This window comes from Astatotilapia calliptera, chromosome 13 (assembly GCF_964374335.1).
Source record: "Astatotilapia calliptera chromosome 13, fAstCal68.1, whole genome shotgun sequence".
NCBI classification, from domain to species: domain Eukaryota; kingdom Metazoa; phylum Chordata; class Actinopteri; order Cichliformes; family Cichlidae; genus Astatotilapia; species Astatotilapia calliptera.
Window position 1 is genome coordinate 23575846 of NC_137434.1, and position 21485 is coordinate 23597330.

Genomic DNA, 21485 nt, shown 5'->3' on the forward strand with positions numbered 1-21485 from the left:
TATGGCAGTTTGCTGTTTTTCTTTTCTTTCCTTTCTTTCCCTTTTTTAAGGAGGCCATATTTTACCTTTTGCCTATCTTGTCCACTTTCATTTATTGTGTTTTTTCCTTTTTGTGCATGTGTAATATCTGCAGAAGTTACAAAGCCCATGTCAAAAGGAATTGTCTACTTCAGAAAATACTAGTTGTTATTAGGTGTCTGAAACACCTTGTTGGGGTCCAGCTTTTTGTTTTGTTTGTCTGTATCGCCGGGTAATACATTTGCCTAATGACCTCCGGCAGAGAACAAGCACCCTACAGACCAACATTTTTATTCTTTTACAGTAGCTCAGGTTGCACCTTCAAGTCTTGGTTAAATGCCAGACATTGATGACTCCTTACTACTACAAGCCCAGGCTATACTATTATTTTTACCTCTTCATGCTTCGTCCAAACTGATATACTTGATCACAAAAAATAGGGCTGGTAGATGCTGTTTATATGATGAAAATAGGTAATTTTAGTCTGCTGCTTGGTGGTTGATTGGCACCATGATGGCGTCATCACATCATATGTCATTTGTGGATATAAATGATGTTGTCATTAATTTAAAATAATAGGGTGCTTTCATCAGGTGTTTTAGGTGCAGAAATACTAAAGTTCTCACGTGCCAGATTTGTTGCTCAGCCACTGGTCCAGGAGGAGCTGGTAGAAAAAGACAGATTTCATGTATTATAGTAAGATTTCCACACCACTACCAGGAAAATACTCTGTGCTGTTTTGTTACATGGCTAATGTGGGTATAATTATATGCCCAGAGGCCAAAGTTATGTCAACATTTTAACAGCAAGGGGCAGAAACTGGGGAAACTTTAAGACCAATTTTAAACCAGTAAACAAGGACTGGGAGGGAGTTGGTTTGTTTCCATGTTGCCTTTTTTTGCTGCAGTGCGGGTCTTTGAGAAAATGGTAAGGGCATCCAAACAGTGTCTTCTGTTGCAGGTTCTCGTTGTTTGCCTGATTCTGGTTCTGGCTCCACTGGCTGATGGCTACTCGTGTTCTCATGAGGTTTACGGTTAGCCAACAGTAGTCTTTTGTCTTATTGTTTGTTCCAACCATGCAAGGCAAACAGAACTATTCTGAAAGGTGGTCTGAAAGACACTGTGTCTAGAATAGAGTTGCATACAGAGAGAGAGCAGCAATGTAAAGTTTGGGTGAAAAATGATCTATTTATGGTTGTGGACCTCTAAAAGGAAATTTATATAGCCTTTTAAATGGCATTAGACATCTTATTATTATGATGATTTGAAGTCATTTGTTTCTAGCTGTTTTTGTACCATTGCCGCACCTTTAATTTGACTAAAATGAAAGCATCAACACCAACATTGTCAGTATGTGCAGATGTACACATTGGTGCATTTGTCTACCTGAGTGTAATTTGTTGGTTTGGTTTCATTTTGGTTATGATGATTGAAATGTGAATGTAGAGGGCCCTGCGGCATAAACCACACCAGCTATTTAACCCACATGCACACCACTGCCACTTGCATCATCTCACATATGCAGTCACTACCAATGCACGAAATCTCATGGTTAGCCATATACTATTGATTTATCTGGCCTCACCCAGTGTGTAACTCTTAAAAATTTAAGAATTGTCTTTCTTTGGAAGGATCTCACCTTCCTACTTCCACACTGTCAAATCTCTGAGCATCATACTTGTAATATTTCAATTATTGCTATGTAGCCATGTATTGATAAACAATCAATGCTAAAAAAAAAGATAATCTTGGATGGTAGTATCCTCTGATAGACGTATGTAGCGCTACTAAAGCTATTTAGAGTCCAATAATCAAGAACTCTGGCAAATTAAAGTAACATTTGGGCTTGGTTTAGATTTAGTTGCTTTGATTTCTTTTCCATAATTCTTTTTTTAAAAATAAATATTTGACATTGCGCTCCCTTGCTGAACATTTTTTTTTCTTTCTTTGTGTGACAGGAGTGTCTCCAACAGCTGGTGATGATGCCTTTACCAAATGTGCTGATACTGGGCCGGAACCCCCTCTCTGGTAAGTGCCAGCGTACTAAACAGTACGTCTTCATTATACAGACTGACGGTCTGACCCGTCCTGTGCCGGTTTTAACTTGACTCTAGCTGAGTGGCACTGGTAGTAAGTGCATTGCAGGCAGTTCACTAAGAGGACATTCAACATTGCAGAGCTCCCCAAACTTCATCAGAATGCAAATTTAATCCTGTTAAAATTATCCAGTGCTTTGATGTTTCATGTGTGCTTTCTCTTTGGTGCCTTTATTTTCTTTTTCTGCACAATAACGAGCTGTTAAATGTCATTCATAACCCACGCTGAATCGAAACGTAACAGCAGAAAATGAAAAATGTTGATCATATTTTTGCAGCGATGTGAAGTGGACCAATTATAGGTTTCACAATCTTTCTGCAGCTCTATTCTCAGAAAGTGTTGTGAAAACTTGTACACACATTTTCCACCACAAGCAAGTCGCCCACGGCCACATCTGTAGAGTTCTATTACCCAAAGTGTTAAATTCATTTAACCCCTTGGCATCAAGGCTTTGACCTGGTGCTCCCAGCTATGCAACTTAATACGTCTTAGTTGCCTTAAAAGCAACAATCGTGCAGAGTCAAGTGTTCGAACACCATGATAATATTTTATGTAGCTTGACTTGTCCAGCCCTAAGTGCCAACTTGATACTCCAGCATGAACTTAAGTAAGCCACTGAGGAGAAGATAACTAACAGCAGGTCATCATTTAAGAGTATGCCGTAGTGGTTGCAGAAATACATCTGTATTAAAATATATAATTTGGAGGGGGTTCAGCCAGTGTAGATCAGTAGACACACAAAAGATCATTGGATTGGTTGCTCTACTTTGGGAAAACAGTATCCACACAAAGGTTCAGAGCTTTTGTGTAGATGTCTGCAACTTTAATCATGAGCTCTTCAGTGTATTGTTTCCAGGCTCAGGTCACAGATGTTGCTGAAAGATCTGTACCTTTTTAAATACCCATCCTCCCCCAGCTGCCTTATCATACGTTCATCACAGCAGTTTGTTATTTTTGGGTTTTCAGCACTCTTTAGTGGTCACAATTACCCTTTTTAATTCTCATATGCCCCTACTAGCATGAAAGGTAAATAAATGAACAATAAGAGGCTGCAAGTAGTGAATACTTTTGTGTATGGATCACTGGCACCAGATTTCATAATTGCTTTTATTTGGTGTTTATTAATCCTTGTCAGCCCCTGTCTGTTTGTTTGAATACATCACTGCCATTTTCACAGCACCTTGGCAGTCTTTCACAGCCTCACGCAGCAGCCTTTAGAAGTCCTGAAGGAAATATTAAGAGGATACCGAGGTCGACCCATTGCACGAGTGGAGTGAAGCTCCATGTAAGTGGGCCAGACCAAGCAGGAAGACTTCACTCATCTAGTGCTTTTTACCTTGTAGCTCATCAGATAATCACTCAGCAAGGTAGCAGCCAGTCAGACCAGTGCTAGCTGTGGAGCTTGGCTGCTGGCTCAGTGACTGCCAGCTGAAAGTCATTGGCCATGTGGCTTTTATTATGCTCCCATTAGGGGGGGCAGGGGACAGCTCTCCATGTGTGTGAGTGCATGCATGTGTGTTTGGTGGATGGGGGAGGGGTGTCTTCACAACAGTGAACAGTGGGAATGCACTGTAGTACCCCCCTCAAGGCTCTGGTTTAACCCTAGTTCCCCTTGCATAAACATGCAGGGTTATATGCACAGACAAACACTCCCTTGTGCATGCAAGTAGTGTCTGGTCAGTATGGTTATGTGCACATGTCAGAAAAACAGAGTAGCTCCTTTGTTTAGTCTGTTTTAAAGTCTGTGAATTATCATCACTAATATCTTAGCTAATCTATAGCTGCTTTCCTTGGGCAAATTGAGTGGCCTTTTATAGTTATAATCCTCTTTTCATCACTCCTAATGGAAAATGCTATTCACTGACACCAGCCAAAAACAAAGCTGATTGAGTCATCATCAGACAAAATTTAAAGGTAAATTAGTGGAGTGTTTTTGGAGCATTTCTAAAACCTACAGTATGCTCCCTTATATTGAAGAACGCCATAATCTGAAGCCCTCTTTAACTCTATGCTGAAAACTCATACGTAAACTACGAGGGGCATAAAAGTGTAGGCATAAAAATAGTTTCCGGTGACATCAGTTCAGAAGTGGATTTCCTCGAAGTCTAAATCAGTATCGATCACAGTGCTTTGGTTGTCCTCACTGTGTAGGAGCACTCAGACTATTTGTGTTCCTGAGGCTGAAATATTTTCGTTTTGTGGAGATGCACGTTTACCTCTGTTTGTGTGTCACCCACTGTGTATTTGTGTGAATTTACTGTCTTTGCATAAGATTTGAAATAGGACTTTGCTTCACCATGTGCAAAAATACCTTATATAGTGTAAATATTTATTTTATGAATTAATATATTTAAGCAAGAAAATCCGATATGAAAATCTCTGAAACTGAGGAAAAAAGTTCTGCCTATTTTTACTATGTTGTGGTCAGTTGTGCGTCTATAATAAGCAGAGTAGATGGAGAGGAAACCAGTGTTGGGTTAGCTCTGAGAGCTGGGGGATTGGTGGCTATTAATATAAATGGGTAGCCTGCCTGAATAAAATCTATGTGCAGGAAATGCTGGGTAAAGCACAATTGCTCTAAAATGATCTCTAAGTAAGGTTTAGTCAACTCTGCCCTGTCCTCTGCTCCAGTGAGATGGGTTGAATAGACTCTGGCACCTTGTCAAAGCAATATCATATTGCATGTACCAGTATTATTACTGACATGCATGCCATTGGGTCCTGACAGAGCTTGCATGGAAGTACACAATTCTGTTTTTCCTCATAATTGACTCACATCCTCCCACACACTGCTGTGGCATTGCAGGAAGAAGGGTTGGTAACTGTCCTTCTGACCTTTTGTTTCCTGCCTAAAGGATAAAAGAGGGAGGAGGGAAAGGTGGTGAAAAAGGAAGCCTAGATGAGTGTGCTCAGTCTCAGAAGGTGCAGATCCTCTATAACAATGTTAGAGGATGGTAGGAAGGAAGGATGGGTGGATGTGTGTTGCAAAGAATAAATGGGTGGATGAAGTGATTGGATAAGAGAGGAGGAGAGTGATGGAGGACAAAAAGCCAGCAGAGATTGAAGGCGACCTCTTTGCTGCTGGAGGGAGATTTCTTTCTTTATTTTCAACCTTGCCTTTTCGCCTTCCTCCTGCTCTCTGTCTCTTTTGGTTTCTGTGTTTCTATATTCTTCCCTTGTGTTTGTGTTGCTTGTGCGCTGTGGTGCTTTCCTCCTTTTGTGTCTCTTCCTTTCATCTTTCCCTCTTTACCGCTTCTCGCTCTTGTTCTCTCTGTCTCTCGGTTGCTCTCTCTGATGGTATAAATTATTTATCCTATGAGGCCCCTTATCTTTCCTTGGTTGCTTCAGTCGATTTGCTGAGCTAAATCCCTTCCCTGACTAGAATAGGTTCCTGTGGCTCTAATAGACTATTGTTAAGCCCAGTGGCTCTGAGAATTAGTTTTATCTGTCACCCTCCTAGGCCCAAATTCACTTTTTTGTGTGCTTCATAATGAGTGACTGACTAAGCACACTTCAGTATTCATTCTTAAAACAGCACTGGTTATTTTCTAGAGACAGTTATTAAGAGTTAAGAGTATTTACTATTAATTAATGATAATATATACTTAAAATGCAGTGACATAAATGTTCAGTTGATTTTTTTTTTCTAAAATGTTTCATGACATCATGCCATGTCTGGGTCACACGCACAGTGGATTTGTGGAAAAACACCTGACCTTGTTATGACTGATTTCTATACCAGAAGGTTAGAAAGTTTCCCTCTGAGTTGTCAACAACCTGCCACTCATTTCCTTGGTTGCGCTTCAGCACAAATTCTATTACAAGAGAATTTCCATATTATGATTGAAGCATCTCTATAATAAGTGCCTAAAGAAGAAAAAAGGCTGCTGCAAAGCTCCAGGTCTACTAGCTGGAATGCTCAAAAAAGAGAGGGGGGAAAAAGAGACCTGCTTCACTATATATTTAACATAACTGAAAGTTATTTTCTCACATATGAATGCTGCAAATGTTGGCACAGTTGGGTCCTGACATTGTCAAGCAGTTGGCACACAAGATAGATTTTCGGTGTTGGCAAAATTCCACTTGCTTTAGGGAAGGATGCCGAGAGAGAGCATCCTAGAGGCAGGATGCAGTGAACACACCGGATTATTACCTGTGATATTTCACAACGTGCAAGCCGGCAGAGAGGCGGGGGCTGTCACACAGACGGGGGCTGTGAGATTAAGTTTAATATCTGATCTGACTCATTTGCATTCTGACATGTCTGGTAATTTCTCAAAAGCTTCAGGGCTACTCTGTAATAATATTGACTTTTGTGCCTCTGATTCAAGACTGATGAATGAAGCATAATTGATTTGTATAGAGAAACCTGTAAAATAGCTGAATAGACACTTGCAATGGGAGTCTCTGTTTTGCCATCCTGGAGCGACAACAGTGTCTGTTGCTTTAAAAAGCTCTTTCACATAGAAAGCAGCATGTGCTGTGCTGACTGCTAGGCCAAGCAAACGCTGACCACTGTTCTCTGTTCTCTGTCTGTACCATGTCATTTTTTTGCGGCCACTTATGGTTTTATGTTTATGGTATGCGCTCGCTTCCTGCCAGTCTGCATTTCTACGGGTTGTGTGGATTTCAGAGGTGCCGTTTGTATCCACACTGTATGTGAAATGCCCTTAAGTTGTTGCTTTCCACAGCTTTTTTTAACCACCTCAACCCACTCCAAACATGTACTTTTCAGTCCTTCATGAAAAGTACTTTCATCACTCATTCATCTCATTATCTCTCTTTTTTTGTCGTTTGGAAAGTCCCACGAAGATTAAAGTTGTCAATGAAAATTGTCCTTGTGTATGCCTGCTGTTTAGCTGTGATGATTGGCCCATAAAGCAGACCACCCTACATCGAGAACATGCTGTCACTAATCTGGATTTATGATCGTTTTAGCGGGACATTTTTAGCCCTTGCTAGCCCCCCTGGGCCGCGGGATGAGCTGGCTTATCACACACACTCTGGTTATCAACTGGGGGAACACAGTCTTAGTACAGAGAGACACAGATGCCCTTAACTAGCATTAACTATACCACTTAGTTAGTGTGTGACACACACACACACACACACACACACACACACACACACACACACACACACACACAAACACAAACATGCACCACCTGGTTTGCTGTTGTTCAGTCCCAAATCACACAGATGAGCTCAGGCCTGTTGAGCAGGCAAGCAGCTGTTTGTCGGTTTCAGCAGTTTCTGACAATATGTCCTGACATGTGGAAGTACTGGGTGTTCACCCTGCCAGCCTACTGCGCTGTGGAAAACATCGTGTCACTGTATCTGAGGAAAGGTTTTATAAGGGGAAATGGGAACAACCCAAGAATTTAGGCTTATTGGAAGTAAATGTGGGAATGATTTTATTCCTGTCTTAAAATAAGATGAAGCTGATGTTTTAATCTGAACCTACATCATCTTGATTTTTACAGGGAATTTGGTCGTGTGAAGCCCTGTTTCCAAAGGACACACAACCTTAAGATAAATTTATTACTAATTGAAAAAAAAATCAGTTTGTAAAGCTTAATTTATGAGTTAGTTACTGACCTACATCATGCAATCGATCTGAGCTTGTTGTGATGAAGAGGCTACGGAAAATACTTCCACTGCTATCAACAAAACACCAATCAGTAGCACTAATTAACTAACCTCTGTGTTTTTACTCCTTAATAAACCACAAAAACTGAACACAAAGCCAGACAAATAAAGGGAGTAACAAGACACACGTAACAAATGATCTTTGATTTCCACAGGAATTTTGTTTGGGTTTTTATGCAGACATATTTAAAGTTATTCCCCTGCTGTGTCCTATGTCTTCCTTCAGCACAAGGTCTGGAAGAGATGAAGAAACTGTTGCTGTTGCTACTAGGCTGTGCTGTCCAGGTAAGAGCTCAGTGTAGTCGACCTAAACACTCCACATAAGTGCATTTGATACAGGTTTCATGCTGCTGTGAAAGTATGGACTAAGAAGATTCATAAAAGACGACTATCAACTCAAGATGATATTTTATGAGGAGGTCAAATAGATATCATTGTTATTTGTGTCATTTTTAGTGGTCATACTTTTGCAATTTAATTCTCAATCCAAAAAACACATTTGGAAGAGTTTAAGTCTGTTTAGTCCAGTCTTCCTTGATTTACTGCCAGCTTTAACTCTGATACAACTAACGCTGTGTAATGAATGACAATGCAGACCTTTTTCCTGTCTTATGACAAAGCCTGCATTCAGCTCTTACTCACTGCACGTCAGATAAAACCACTGACCTTTCACAAACTCCATTGTTTTATTCAAATGAAGCTGCACCTGTGTTCATGCACTTAACTCTGACTTGATAATGTGCCTACCACAAGGCTGCATTAAAACGCACAGATGCCTAGCTACTAATCAGAATTATTCATTAAAAATAAAAAAATACATTTTTCCATCTTCTTGCATCTTCTTATTCAGTTCAAGAGCCTGTCTCAGCTGTTTTTGCTCTTATCATCTTTCTGATGTATAAGAATACACTCAGCTCATGTTTACATTGTTGGCCTGCTAACCTCCTCTGGACCCCCAATTAAACTTACAGTATCAACTATGTCACATCTCAAATATCGTGCTCTTCTTCTCTCATTGAAGATTTAGAGATTTAACTTTTGCCCCTGCATCCTCCTCTCTCTGTTTACAGTGTGAGAAGAAGGAAGAGTACATTGAGCGTATCCAGACTCTGGACTTTGACACCAAAGCTGCCATAGCATCACGTATCCAAGAGGTATTTCTCCTCCACAGCAAACACAAAAGAGAAAATGTTATAAGCCTTGCTAAACCTTTCAGCTGGTGTTCACTGTTACATTCACTATTCGCTAAAGCTTTATTGACAATATGATGGTAATTTTAGGTGACTCATAACCAAGAAAATGTAGTGGACCTGCAGTGGTTGGAAAGTGGTGAAATACCTCCAGAGGATCTGGACAGCCTCTCCAGAAACCTGGCTTTCCACCTCAAGCGCCTGGTGGATGAAAGGGACACACAGCTTGAGGTAATGACATACTGTATATGTGTGTGAATATACACTTATTTAGGCTTATTAGTAAAATGACAAAGTACATAAACAATGCAGACCAAAGAACAAAGAAGTGTAGAAAATTTAATGAATTGAAATTCTCTCTGTTGTTGGGGGAGATTTGCTGATGAAAATCTTTAGGTCACTTTCGAACAGGGTTATGTGGAAATTTTTCCTTTTTTCATGTTACCACACAAGAGAAACCTCAGGAAGGAAGGGTTGAAACTGTTAACTGTCGCATGGATGCGTGTGTGTGTGTGTGTGTGTGTGTGTGTGTGTGTGTGTGTGTGTGTGTGTGTGTGTGTATGTTTGACTTTGACTTCGTGCGTCATTGAGTTTCCAACCCATGGGGTGCAGATCCCAATGACAGATACAGCGTGTGTGTGTGTGTGTGTGTCAGGGGGTTCTAATAGCCTCCAGATTATCACTGTAGTCCAGCCGCTTTCAATTAAAATCCCATTTCCTGTCGGGGGCAGTAGATCAAAATGGGCTGTATGTGGGACTGTGTGCACTTTTTATTCTGTTCTAGTTTTTGGGTGGTGGGAGTCCTTCCGTTGAATCAGTGAATCTCCTCTGTTTTTCCCTCTTAGCACTTACACAACACCTCACCTTCTATTTTCTGCTCCCATCCAGACTATAGTCGAGCTTACCCAGGAGAGAGACTGTGTGCAGCTCTCTCCACTGGCTCCCTGTTCAACCCAGTCTCCCGGTGACTCTCCCAGTATGAGGAGGACTGAGAGCCGACAGCACCTCTCTGTGGAGTTGGCTGATGCCAAGGCCAAGATAAGACGCCTTCGGCAGGAACTGTGAGTGCAACCACCATATCAGCTTTTTCAATAATTATCTAAATTAAGCACAGGGAACAGAAAAAAGAAGCTAGAACTGTAAATGGATCTCTGTGGGTGCCAATTTTGTTTCCTACTGTTGCAAGTGTCACAAATGTGATCTGAACTGGGCAGATAAAATCTTGCACGGTCATCAGGATCAGTATTTGAACTTCATCAGATTCTTCGTGATCAGCAATCACCTTCATTGTGAGAAAAGGATACAGTCTAACTGGATATTTATCCAAAGAGTCCATTTCCACTTGGCCCACTTATTAGTTGCACGAGCTTTCGTTGTTGTTATGAGCCACACACAAAAGAAGAAAAAGTGAAGTCATTCTCAGAAACCTTAGAGGCCTTTTAAATGTGGTTTATGAATAATAGAGTTTCCTTTTTTAAAGTGCTGTAATTTTCCAGCAGACAAAGGCTTAATGGCTGACATGGATCAGTTAGAATAGAAAACTTTTCACTTCAAGTGGAAGTATTTTACAGGGAGTGCAGAATTATTAGGCAAGTGAGTATTTTGTCCACATCATCCTCTTCATGCACGTTGTCTTACTCCAAGCTGTGTAGGCTCGAAAGCCTACTGAACAAGACACACAAGCTGAAACGTCAAGACTGGGCCAAGAAATATCTCAAGACTGGTTTTTCTAAGGTTTTATGGACTGATGAAATGAGAGTGAGTCTTGATGGGCCAGATGGATGGGCCCGTGGCTGGATTGGTAAAGGGCAGAGAGCTCCAGTCCGACTCAGACGCCAGCAAGGTGGAGGTGGAGTACTGGTTTGGGCTGGTATCATCAAAGATGAGCTTGTGGGGCCTTTTCGGGTTGAGGATGGAGTCAAGCTCAACTCCCAGTCCTACTGCCAGTTTCTGGAAGACACCTTCTTCAAGCAGTGGTACAGGAAGAAGTCTGCATCCTTCAAGAAAAACATGATGTTCATGCAGGACAATGCTCCATCACACGGGTCCAAGTACTCCACAGCGTGGCTGGCAAGAAAGGGCATAAAAGAAGAAAAACTAATGACATGGCCTCCTTGTTCACCTTGTAACCCTAACCCTAACCCTACACACAGATATCCCCCTAAAATAGCTAAAACTAAAAACAAACTAAAAACTACTTCCAAAAACATTCAGCTTTTGATATTAATGAGTTTTTTGGGTTCATTGAGAACATGGTTGTTGTTCAATAATAAAATTATTCTTCAAAAATACAACTTGCCTAATAATTCTGCACTCCCTGTAGTGCTGCACGAATGAACTTAACTTGTACCTGTCCTGACAGACTGGCTGGTGCCTTGAAGTTGGTGTTGTTTAACAACTTTGCAGGAACTGTTTTACTCTACAGAGGTTGATTTTCATGTTTTCTGTTCCAGCTGAAATAATCATGAATTGGATTCCTGTGATAGGCTGTTATCAGTCCTGACATAGACTATGTCAAGGAAATTGTTTACACACTTGAGTGGATCTAATTTGCTGGAAAGAAGTGAATCTGTCACCATAACAGCATTTAAATGAGTGCAAGCCCTGTGTTGACAAAAATGTTAGCTCACCGCAAAGAGGTTAACTTGGGGGAAAATCACCAGGACTCAAGTAGTTTTGTTCATGTAGGTTTCATTTAGTCAAGCGTACCCTCATTTTCTTTATCAAATTAAGAGAAATGACAGCCATCTATTACACAAAGACCCATTTTGAGTCAGAGAAAGTCCTGAGCACTTCTTAAATTTATAGAAAAAGAGAAGTCCAACTACCTACCAGCTAAAGCTTAATTTACATGGATAGAACTCCATAACAAATGACCAACATTGCAGGCTTGTTCATGCAGTGTGAGCTGCTGTCTGTGTTCTTATTGAAATGTTAAATATATTTATTTTACCAAATAATAATTTTAAGGATTTAGAGCTGGGATGTGAGTTCTGCTCACATTATATAATCTTCACATTTTGTTAATGTATAATGTAGGCTATCACTTCTAAAGGGTTTTGGTCTCTTATAAGGCAATATTTGCTAATGTGCTACGTCATGGATTAGCCTCATTCTCAGTTTTAACTGTCGACTCACTCCAGTTTAAACAGGTTGTTGATTAGTCAAAAGGGTAGATTCCTGTTTGTCGAAGGATGCGTTGTTTTGTTTCCTTTGTTTAAACGAAATGTTTGTATGAGGCCTAACTAAAGGACTAAATTATGGTTCTTCAACAATTGATTGTATCTTAGATTGAGGTGCCGATCAGCCACTTCCTTGTCACATTAAAAACATCTCACCTTGAATGATCTTAAACTAATTTGTCTTAGTTCTTGTGCGGGAATGGGTCGCCATCAATCACTGTAGGCGTTTCGCTTATCTTTCCTTCCTTGACCCACATTTATAATCTCTTCAGTTAACTTAAAAAGGGGCACAATACAACAAGAGCAAGATTTATTTTGTTTGTTGGTTGCTATAGTGTTGCTATAGTGCTGCTGTGTCTGTGATAGAAAGGTTATTGCCATGTGATGAGCTGTGACAAGGAACAAAAAGGTCCGTCTGTCCATTCTGATGTAGTCTGGTCACATGATTTCTGTGCCGTCTTTAAGGGAGAGGAAGATTGTTTGTTGTGTCTATGGATGCAGGCACATACACAGACAGTGTCTCTCCATATAAGTGTGTGTGTGTCTGCTTTTTGTGTCTGAAGGAGACCAGGTCAGAGCTGGGGGGTATGTTTCACTGTTTCCACAGTGGTCTGTTTTTGTTCATTTTTTGTGCTATTTCCACTTATCTGCCCCCAAAAGCTTATTAGTTTTAATATAGCGGTATTACAGCTTCACCTAGATATATAAATTTGGAATGTTCTAGAATCATATAGATAGAAATATTGAAAAGTAAAAAGTAATATTTTGTTACATTTTGGGATCTAAATGATATAGATTGATTGAAAAGCACAACAAATCTTTCAACATAACCATATTTGGTGTCCTAACTTTTCATTTTAAAGCTGTATTTTTATTGAGAATGCTTTTGTTTGTTCTTAGACAAGAGTATACTTCTTTTTTATATGACAAAGAATTAAAGCTATGAAAATAACACCAGACTAACAGATGGAGGACATTTAGATATTTGTTAGACTAAGAATAAAGGTTTCTTTGTTTCTTGGCTTCTTGAATATGGCAACTAACACAACTGTTTGTCTGTGCATGCATGGCGTGTTAAACCAGTCAAATAAGCACCAGACTGCGATGCATTCACAATGAGAGTCCAAAACTATCTCCGTGGGTGGTGTTGACAGGTGTTTGATTTTTGGCAGGGAGTTAATTGATGAAATGAAAACAGAATAACGTGAACCTTGGAAGAAAGAAGGTGAACGAGAATGCCTGAATTAAAGGATGCTTTTTATTATTCAGATGGACAGAGACTCCAGAGAGCAGTAATCAAATAGTCCATCAAATGTTCAGTGGAGCGGATTCATGCAAACACATGCACACAGAGAGCAGCATCTCAGGAATGCAGTTATTTTCCTTCAAAGCTACCCTCTGTGGAAGGAGCTGGGAGAATTTGCAACACAGACAGCAAATGTCAGGCTGCCCTACTTCACTGTCATTGAAATAAATGTTACAGAACAGTCTTGGATAGTAGATCGACCCAACTGTTGATGCGAAAAAAGAGTAATGAATTGAATTCTGTAGTTTCCATCCCAGTTTTTATGTCACTCTTTTTATTTTTTGGCTCCAAAGTGCACCAGGGGTTTTAGTCTCAGGGAAAGATTGACATGCAATCTCTTGAACTCTGTTTTTCATTTGTCTGTGACTGTTTTCCTTTGGCTGTTATTCAAAATGTGCTGTCAAGCAGAATCGGTTTGTTTATTACTCACCAAATTTAGGGCAAGACGCAGGAAAGACGCTCCTGACAGCTACAGGTCATACACACCAGGCACGATAGGATATTTTTATGCGTCTGTCCCAGTAACGGCACAACTGAAAACCTAATTTTGGGTTATTCTTCCCTTTCTCATGGACACAACGTTACAAGAATGCCTGGGAGGCATTTCCTAAAATGTGGCACAGTCATACATTGGACTGAATACCTAACTGATTCATATTACTCACTATGACACATGTCACACAAAGATTTAAGAGCATCAAAAGATTTGTATTTTTTATTTTTTTTTAAAGACTACATAACTGCTGATTGCAAAGAAGCTTCTCAGACAAAAACAATCAAAGCTGGAATTTGAGCATAACTAGCACGTGAAACAGATCGGGGCCTTCAAGTAGCTGACGGTGGTTTTAAGAGATCTAACTGCTGAAACTCGGTTTACATTCCTGCTGCCTGTTGCTGAATACTTATAACTTCTTGAAGCTTCTCAAATTACGTAAACTAAAGGGTATCAAACATAATCCAAGATCAGCCCGGCAAAGGCTGCAGTCCGATAGGCAGCGTTGAAAATTAAAACAGGGCACAAATTTTGGACTTTTAACTGTATTTTCATATTATTTTACAACTCTTCCTACTGATGAAGAGCTCTCCCATGGCCCTTCATAGGACACCAAAAACATTTTTTGGGGTTAAACCTTTTCTGTGAATTAACAGACTTCCTGTTTTAATAATTACACGACAGTATGGGCAAATAGCTTCTAGAACTTTGTGTAAAGTCATGCTTTCTTTCATTCACTACAGCAGCATTTCTTTATCATGTAGAAAAACTGGAACTTAGTGTTGTATTAACTTAGGTGTTTCAGGTATTAAATGTGTAGTTAAACTTCTTTACACTGACACAGAGGGAGTTTTACTGATCCAACCCACTTAAGATCAAAGTAGGCTGCATGTGGCCCACAATATAAAAGAAGTTTGACATTCTGTCTACCTACTGAAACTACTTTTCTGATCATTTATTTTGTTCATATATTCATTTCTGTGCTCCACCTGTAAATGATTAACTGTAGCTGAAAGCTTTGAAGTCGAAACAGCCCTAAGGGAATGTTCTTGTGCATCCCGAGAACTGATATACATAGGAATCCACACTTAAAAACAAAAAGTACAAAAACCCTTTGGCATGGGATTTTTCAGTGTAAAGCTTAATGTTTCTAACCTTTTTCCCATTGCTAACCTTTCTCATTTGTTTGCAGAGAGGAGAAGAGTGAGCAGCTTTTGGACACCAGGCAGGAGCTTGAGAACATGGAGGTCGAGCTCAAGAGACTTCAGCAAGAGGTAACGTCTCCACTGACGTCCATGCTTGTGCACCTACATGCACACAAACACACAAACATTCATGTGACTACATGTCCCCTCCACCTGCTCCTTGTGCCTCTAAGTCCTCTGTTTGTGCAGCTCTGCCAGGATTTAATCAGTCAGCAGGTGACTTAGCTCATTACAGGCTATTGGAGCTATCTTTAGTGAAGCAGCAGCCTCACATGGCTTTTGATAGGGAGTGGGCGACAGGCTGACTGGTGAACTGCAGTAAACAAGGTGCATGAGGGTAATTCTTGTGGTTCCAGAGGTGTTTGTGGGGCGAGTTCATTCTGGCCTGATCTGTTTATATAGCAGAAGAAACTTGCTAAAGTTGCTAATAGCTTATATTTTTACAAGATTCCAGATTCACTGAGTGTTGTTGTTGTTGTTTTTTTTTCTTTAATGCATGTTTTGGTTGTTTGCATCTTTGTCCATGAAATTCTTTGTCAGTTGCTCTTTGTTTCATGAATCCACATTATCATGCTGTACATTTGTTTGCCAACTCCCTCAGAGCTATCAGCTGCTGTCAGATGCTCGGTCGGCTCGGGCCTATCGTGACGAGCTGGATTCGCTCCGAGAGAAAGCGATACGCGTGGACAAGCTGGAGAGCGAGCTGAGCCGATACAAGGAGAGACTTCATGACATCGAGTTTTACAAGGCCAGAGTTGAGGTACAGGGCTGCACATACAGATCAAACATGATCTCGTAGCCAAATATTAATAACTCTAGTTTATGTTGGCAGTGTTGTGATATTATGCAACCAGTATGAGACCCATCTTATTATCTATACTGCAATATCTGTGTTCACTGCAAACTGCTAGTTTTTAAAAAATAAGTATTGATGTTTGAATTAGAAATTGAACTATTGTTAGTGCTCTCTTGAATAAAAACTATAAATCTAACAGAAAACACTTTTCTAGATGAATATTTTGTGCCATTCACATATATAAAGATTCATGCATATGTAAAACTGTGTAAGCCCAGTCTATGCAATATATTAATTTAAATCTTACGTTTTTGTTTAAAGAGAGCACATGTCCAAGTTGTAGTTTTGTTGTTCACCTTTTATTACCTGCTGGCTTTTCTGTAGGAGCTGAAGGAGGACAACCAGATTCTGCTGGAGACTAAGACGATGCTGGAGGAGCAGCTAGATGCTAGCAGGACCCGGTCCGACAAATTACATCTCCTGGAGAAGGAGAATCTACAGATCAAATCAAAGATCCACGACCTGGAGATGGTATGATGATACGTTTTTTAATTCAGTGTTTCAGTATCGGTACTATTTGGAAAGTACAAATAGTGATGAAAACATTTGTTATATCCCCAATGACCCAGGAGCGGGACATGGACCGTAAGCGAATGAAGGAGCTGTTAGAGGAGAACCTTGTGCTTGAGATGGCCCAGAAACAGAGCATGGATGAATCCCTGCACCTTGGATGGGAGCTGGAACAATTATCAAAGACACCAGAGCTAACAGAAGGTTAGAGGAGAGCCACGGAGTTGAAAAGTCGAAAAATAGCATGTTGAGTTAAAATGCTGCTGACAGTCACCTGAGTTCACCAAGATTAAGGGTTCAGATGGCCCGACAGATCAGACTGTGGTCATTGGCTCTTAATCCTGGTGTCTTCTCTATGGCCCTTGTGCATTTGTCAGCTTCCACTGGGTTTTCTTTCCACTTGGTTAAGACCTGTAAGTAATATTCAAGCGCTCCTGAAAGATCAGCAGTGCGTTTGGATTATAAGAGTGGTTAAGAGGTTTAACAAGACAGGGATCTGGATAAAGACTTTGTGTGGGAGTTTGTTTGTTAAAATGGCACTTTAAAGGCTTTAAGACCTGTAAAGTTATACCATAGTGCAGGGGTGGGCAATCTCAGTCCACGAGGGCCGGTGCCCCTGCAGGTTTTAGATGTCCTCGAATCAACACAGCTGATTTAAATGGCTAAATTAGCTCCTCAACATGTACTGAAGTTCTCCAGAGGCCTGGTAACGAACTAATCAAAAATCAAAACAGAATTCTTTGGATTTAGTTGTTAACATTTGCTATTTGTAATCCATATTTTTCAGCCCCTCAGAAGTCTCTGGGGGAGGAGGTGAATGAGCTAACGTCAAGCCGTCTGCTAAAGCTGGAGAAAGACAACCAGACCCTGCTGAAGACGGTTGAGGAACTCAGAGCAGCGGCCAGTCAGGACACTGTGACAAAACTGGTCAAAGCTAACCAGGAAAACCAGAAGCTGAGCAAGAAAGTAAGAATTGACGTCATATTTTATTATTGTTCTCTCTGGGAACTAGCTGAAAGTAAATTCCTGTTTTCTGTTTGGATTAAACATATCTGATGTTTGTCGAATGACTCAATAAAGTTACGCAGACAACTATGCTTCCGATTATGTTATTCGAAGGAGAAATGCCTGCCTGTACCCCAAGTCCTCCCCAATAAAAACTGGATATATAGTTTCACATGTAGGTCCTGTTCACTGTTCATTTCTATGACTGAAATAAAGTGGGTATTCTGTGTGTGTTCTAGTATAGATTTGCAGCTCTACATCGTTTTTTGAGGCTAAAATTTATGTCCTTTATCAGATTAGCATATTGCACCAAGTTCCTCTAAAATATATCATCCTGGTACTTGACTCTAGACCTCTTCCCTCAGTAGGAAATGGACAGAAAGGAGGAGAGAGGGTATAGAAAGGGGTGGATGGGAGGTTGAAAGCAAACCTATAAATCCGGGGAGCCCTGCATTGCCTTTTCTTTTCCAGTGTTTGACACACCAGTGCCCCTTGCTAAGAGAAGTCTCTCAGCTATTTTCAGAAACATAAGCCTCTCTCTGTGGCCGTTGAATAAAAGGCTTGAAATTGTGTTCGTCTCTCACAAAGAGAAAATTCAGAGTTAGATTTCTGAGTGGCTTGAGGAGCCAGAGCACATTAAAATGTGAATGCAGCTGCTGGAAGAGTCGAGCCACAGTAATATTTACTTTTAATGTGTGAACAGCTGCTTCTATGTGTCTCTCTGCAGATTAGTGACAGAATGAGGTGACGTATTCAGCATTTGTTACAGATTAATAACTGCATTGCCATCTTTGTGACTATGATATGTCGTCCACACAATTGATGCTGCAAGACCATCTCCTGTGCATCTTTTTCTTATTCTGTAACAGAATAAGAAAAACTCCCAAGAACAAAAATCGCAAACTTGCTTTAATTATTGTTTGCAGTTGGAGTCGTTGGAGAGCGAACTGACAGCAGACAGAGAGTCGCTCCGCAGTGCCGAATCTCTCAGTACTGACCTGATGAAGGAGAAGGCTTTGCTGGAGAAGACTCTGGAAACCCTCAGAGAAAACTCAGAGAGACAGGTACGCACACGCTTACAGGAAATGACACGTCATCAGTAAAAAATAATATGCACAATTTTTAGAAGTCAGTAATCCAAATATATTTTGGAGTGGTCACATCCTACTCAGTTGTGAATGTGCCTAAAATATCAAAAATATATTTTTCTAAAAAATAATAACCTGGAGTGGAAAGTTTTTGGTAAAAAGCTAATTAGCTTTGGAAAGCTAGCCCTGACTTTGATTTAAATCTCTCCCCTTGCGCCTCTTTTCAAGAATGATACTTCACTGACTGATTTAGAGAGCAGCTTTTCTGAAAACAAATTGCGTAATATTTTTGTGCCTTTAAAATGTAATTAACATTCCAGTTTATTGGACAGTCTCAGACACATTAATACAAATGGGGCTCTGACATAGACGCTGTGCTCTCCACAAAACCGTTACTGACTCTCATTCCTGGAAATTTCATTAAAACAACACGACTACTACACGGCTGTGTAATTTACTGAAGTCTCTAGTTTTCTTGAAAGCAATCTTTGTGTAATTGATTTGCGTTTGGCTCCAAAAAACTGTTTAGTGGAAACTCCACTAATGTTTTATTGACTGAACAGATTTCTGGCACTCTGTCGCCCAGATGCACTAGCTCGCTGCCCGTCTGCAGGGACTTTGCAGCCGTTAGACCTAAATCTGACACCTTTGATTAGTTTAAGTGTCTGATTTGTAAAATCCGGCCTTGATTAGCTACACAGAGAGAACACTGGGATTACTGCAGCAAAATCTATGCACTTGGCTGGGAACATAATGAGATGTGGCTAATGTGATGTTCCAAAATACATGAACAGCTTTGCATACTCCTAATAAGTTTCTGGGTTTTTTTTTTTGGTTTTTTTTGCTTTGTTTTTTTTTTTTTTTAACACATCATTAGTTTTCTTTCTTGATGTCAATTGAATTTTAATGAGTTTATCTAACTAGACTAAAAGAAACTAAATGAAAGTCTTTCTCCAGCACTGGCTCATGCAGCCAAGCTAGTTGTTGCAAAAATGGTCACTAAGCATAGAATTCACCCAAAAGTAAATAATTTATCTTAAAGTTGTCTGTTAGCCTCCAATAAAACTGATATGTGCTCTCCAGATGAAGGGTCTCGAACAGGAGAACAAGCACCTGAGCCAAACCGTGTCGTCTCTGCGTCAGCGCTGCCAGGTGGGTGCCGAGGCCCGGGTCAAGGATGTGGAAAAAGAGAACCGCATTCTCCACGAGTCGATCTGTGAGACAACTGCCAAACTAAATAAGATGGAGTTTGAAAGGAAACAGCTGCGTAAGTGACATGTTTATTATTTTTTATGGTTCATTACAGCAAGTTAGTAATGGTAGGTTTTTTTTTTTTTGTTTTTTTTTTTCCCCCCCTCATCTTTCCTCATGTGCTATAAAAATGTTATGGATAAACATTCTAGTTGTTGTTAAACATCTATTTTTGCAGGCAAAGAGCTTGAAGTTATGAAGGAGAAAGGAGAGAGAGCAGAAGAGCTGGAAATTCAGATACAGAAGTTGGAAAGGGAAAACGAGAGCCTGCAGAAGAAAGTTGCCAGTCTTGGAATCACCTGTGAAAAGGTCAGGTGCATTTTGTGACAGTGTCTGCAAGTTTTCATCCTCTTATCTTATCTCACATTCAGATTTATTATTTTTTTTTTTGGAAGCAATTGTTGGAGTAAGATGAAAAGAATTTGGTGGTATTGCCAAATGCTTTGCTTCTCATCTTTGTTTCCTGTGTGTGTTTAGGTGGCTTCTTTGGAGAAGGAGAATAGTGAGCTTGAGGCAGAAGGCCGCCGCCTCAAGAAGAAGCTGGACACCCTGAAAAACATGGCCTTCCAGCTGGAGGCTTTGGAAAAAGAAAACACTCAACTGGAGCAGGAGAACCTGGAGCTTCGACGCTCAGCTGAGAGTCTCCGCTCGGCGGGGGCTAAGGCTGCTCAGCTGGAGGCCGAGAACAGGGAGCTGGAGAGCGAGAAGAGCCAACTGAAACGCAGTCTGGAGCTGCTCAAAGCCTCGTCTAAGAAGACTGAGAGATTAGAGGTAATACAGGTCATACAGCGGGTACATATGTGATTGAAGAGCAGTGAGATGTAACTGTGGGAATAAATTTCTTTGAGAAATAAAGCAGATATATGCAAATGAAGATTAGTGGCCATCTCGGCACAAACGAAGATGATGTTTATTTAAGAATGTGAAGAATCCGTTTTAGTTTTGTAATTTATTATCACTGAATGCTGTTACAGGGGATCTGACATATAGTTGTCTTCAGGGAGAAGCACAACTAGTTCATAGATGATTTGAATTTCCTAATCTGGCTATTCCTCTCCCAGGTGAGCTACCAGGGCCTAGATACTGAGAACCAGCGCCTGCAGAAGGCTTTAGAGAACAGCAGCAAGAAGATCCAGCAGTTGGAGGCAGAGCTGCAAGAGGTGGAGTCTGAGAATCAGTCCCTCCAGCGTAACCTGGAGGAGCTCAAGATCTCCAGTAAACGTCTCGAGCAGCTGGAGCAGGAGGTAGGTAATGCTTAAATGTGGAAATGGACTGAAAATGAAAGAATTAAAGGTATTTTGAGGAACTTGCAGTTATTTGTCCAGCTCAAATATATGGCAACTAGTGGGACAGCTTTAGGCGTCTGTTACTTTTGTTGGCATTGATTAATGGGGTCAGTCACACTGGCTCAAAAAATGTAGTTTCAGCAGACTGAATTCTCCTAAATAAATCAAAAAAGTGAAAAATGATCTGGTGCTTAAGGAGCATTGTACTGCCGCTCTGATTCTTTTTAGTTTATTTTGAAATTATAGCGCGATTCCCAGCTGAGTTGGATTAACCCAGATTATTTGTCGTATACATTTTTGGCCTTTTGAGCAAATCTTTGTCCAAGTTCAGCCAAACAAGGCATTTAGAC

General features: G+C 40.5%; 1 protein-coding gene across 10 annotated transcripts in view; it reads left to right on the forward strand.

Annotated features, from left to right (window-relative positions):
• The window catches only part of ccdc88ab (coiled-coil and HOOK domain protein 88ab), a 63881-nt gene that overhangs the window by 26217 nt on the left and 16179 nt on the right, over positions 1 to 21485 (forward strand). For all 10 annotated transcript variants that reach the window (XR_013901035.1, XR_013901036.1, XR_013901037.1 and 7 more), the window contains exons 4-18: positions 1976 to 2045; positions 7990 to 8048; positions 8834 to 8917; positions 9044 to 9184; positions 9842 to 10014; positions 15127 to 15208; positions 15741 to 15899; positions 16320 to 16466; positions 16565 to 16709; positions 17293 to 17471; positions 18437 to 18574; positions 19682 to 19865; positions 20028 to 20158; positions 20327 to 20620; positions 20911 to 21093. Coding sequence is in view for 6 of the 10 variants with exons in the window: in XM_080287986.1 (XP_080144112.1) it covers positions 1976 to 2045; positions 7990 to 8048; positions 8834 to 8917; positions 9044 to 9184; positions 9842 to 10014; positions 15127 to 15208; positions 15741 to 15899; positions 16320 to 16466; positions 16565 to 16709; positions 17293 to 17471; positions 18437 to 18574; positions 19682 to 19865; positions 20028 to 20158; positions 20327 to 20620; positions 20911 to 21093 (2169 nt within the window). In the remaining 4 variants the exon portion in view is untranslated. The remainder of the gene's footprint in view (positions 1 to 1975; positions 2046 to 7989; positions 8049 to 8833; positions 8918 to 9043; positions 9185 to 9841; positions 10015 to 15126; positions 15209 to 15740; positions 15900 to 16319; positions 16467 to 16564; positions 16710 to 17292; positions 17472 to 18436; positions 18575 to 19681; positions 19866 to 20027; positions 20159 to 20326; positions 20621 to 20910; positions 21094 to 21485) is intronic.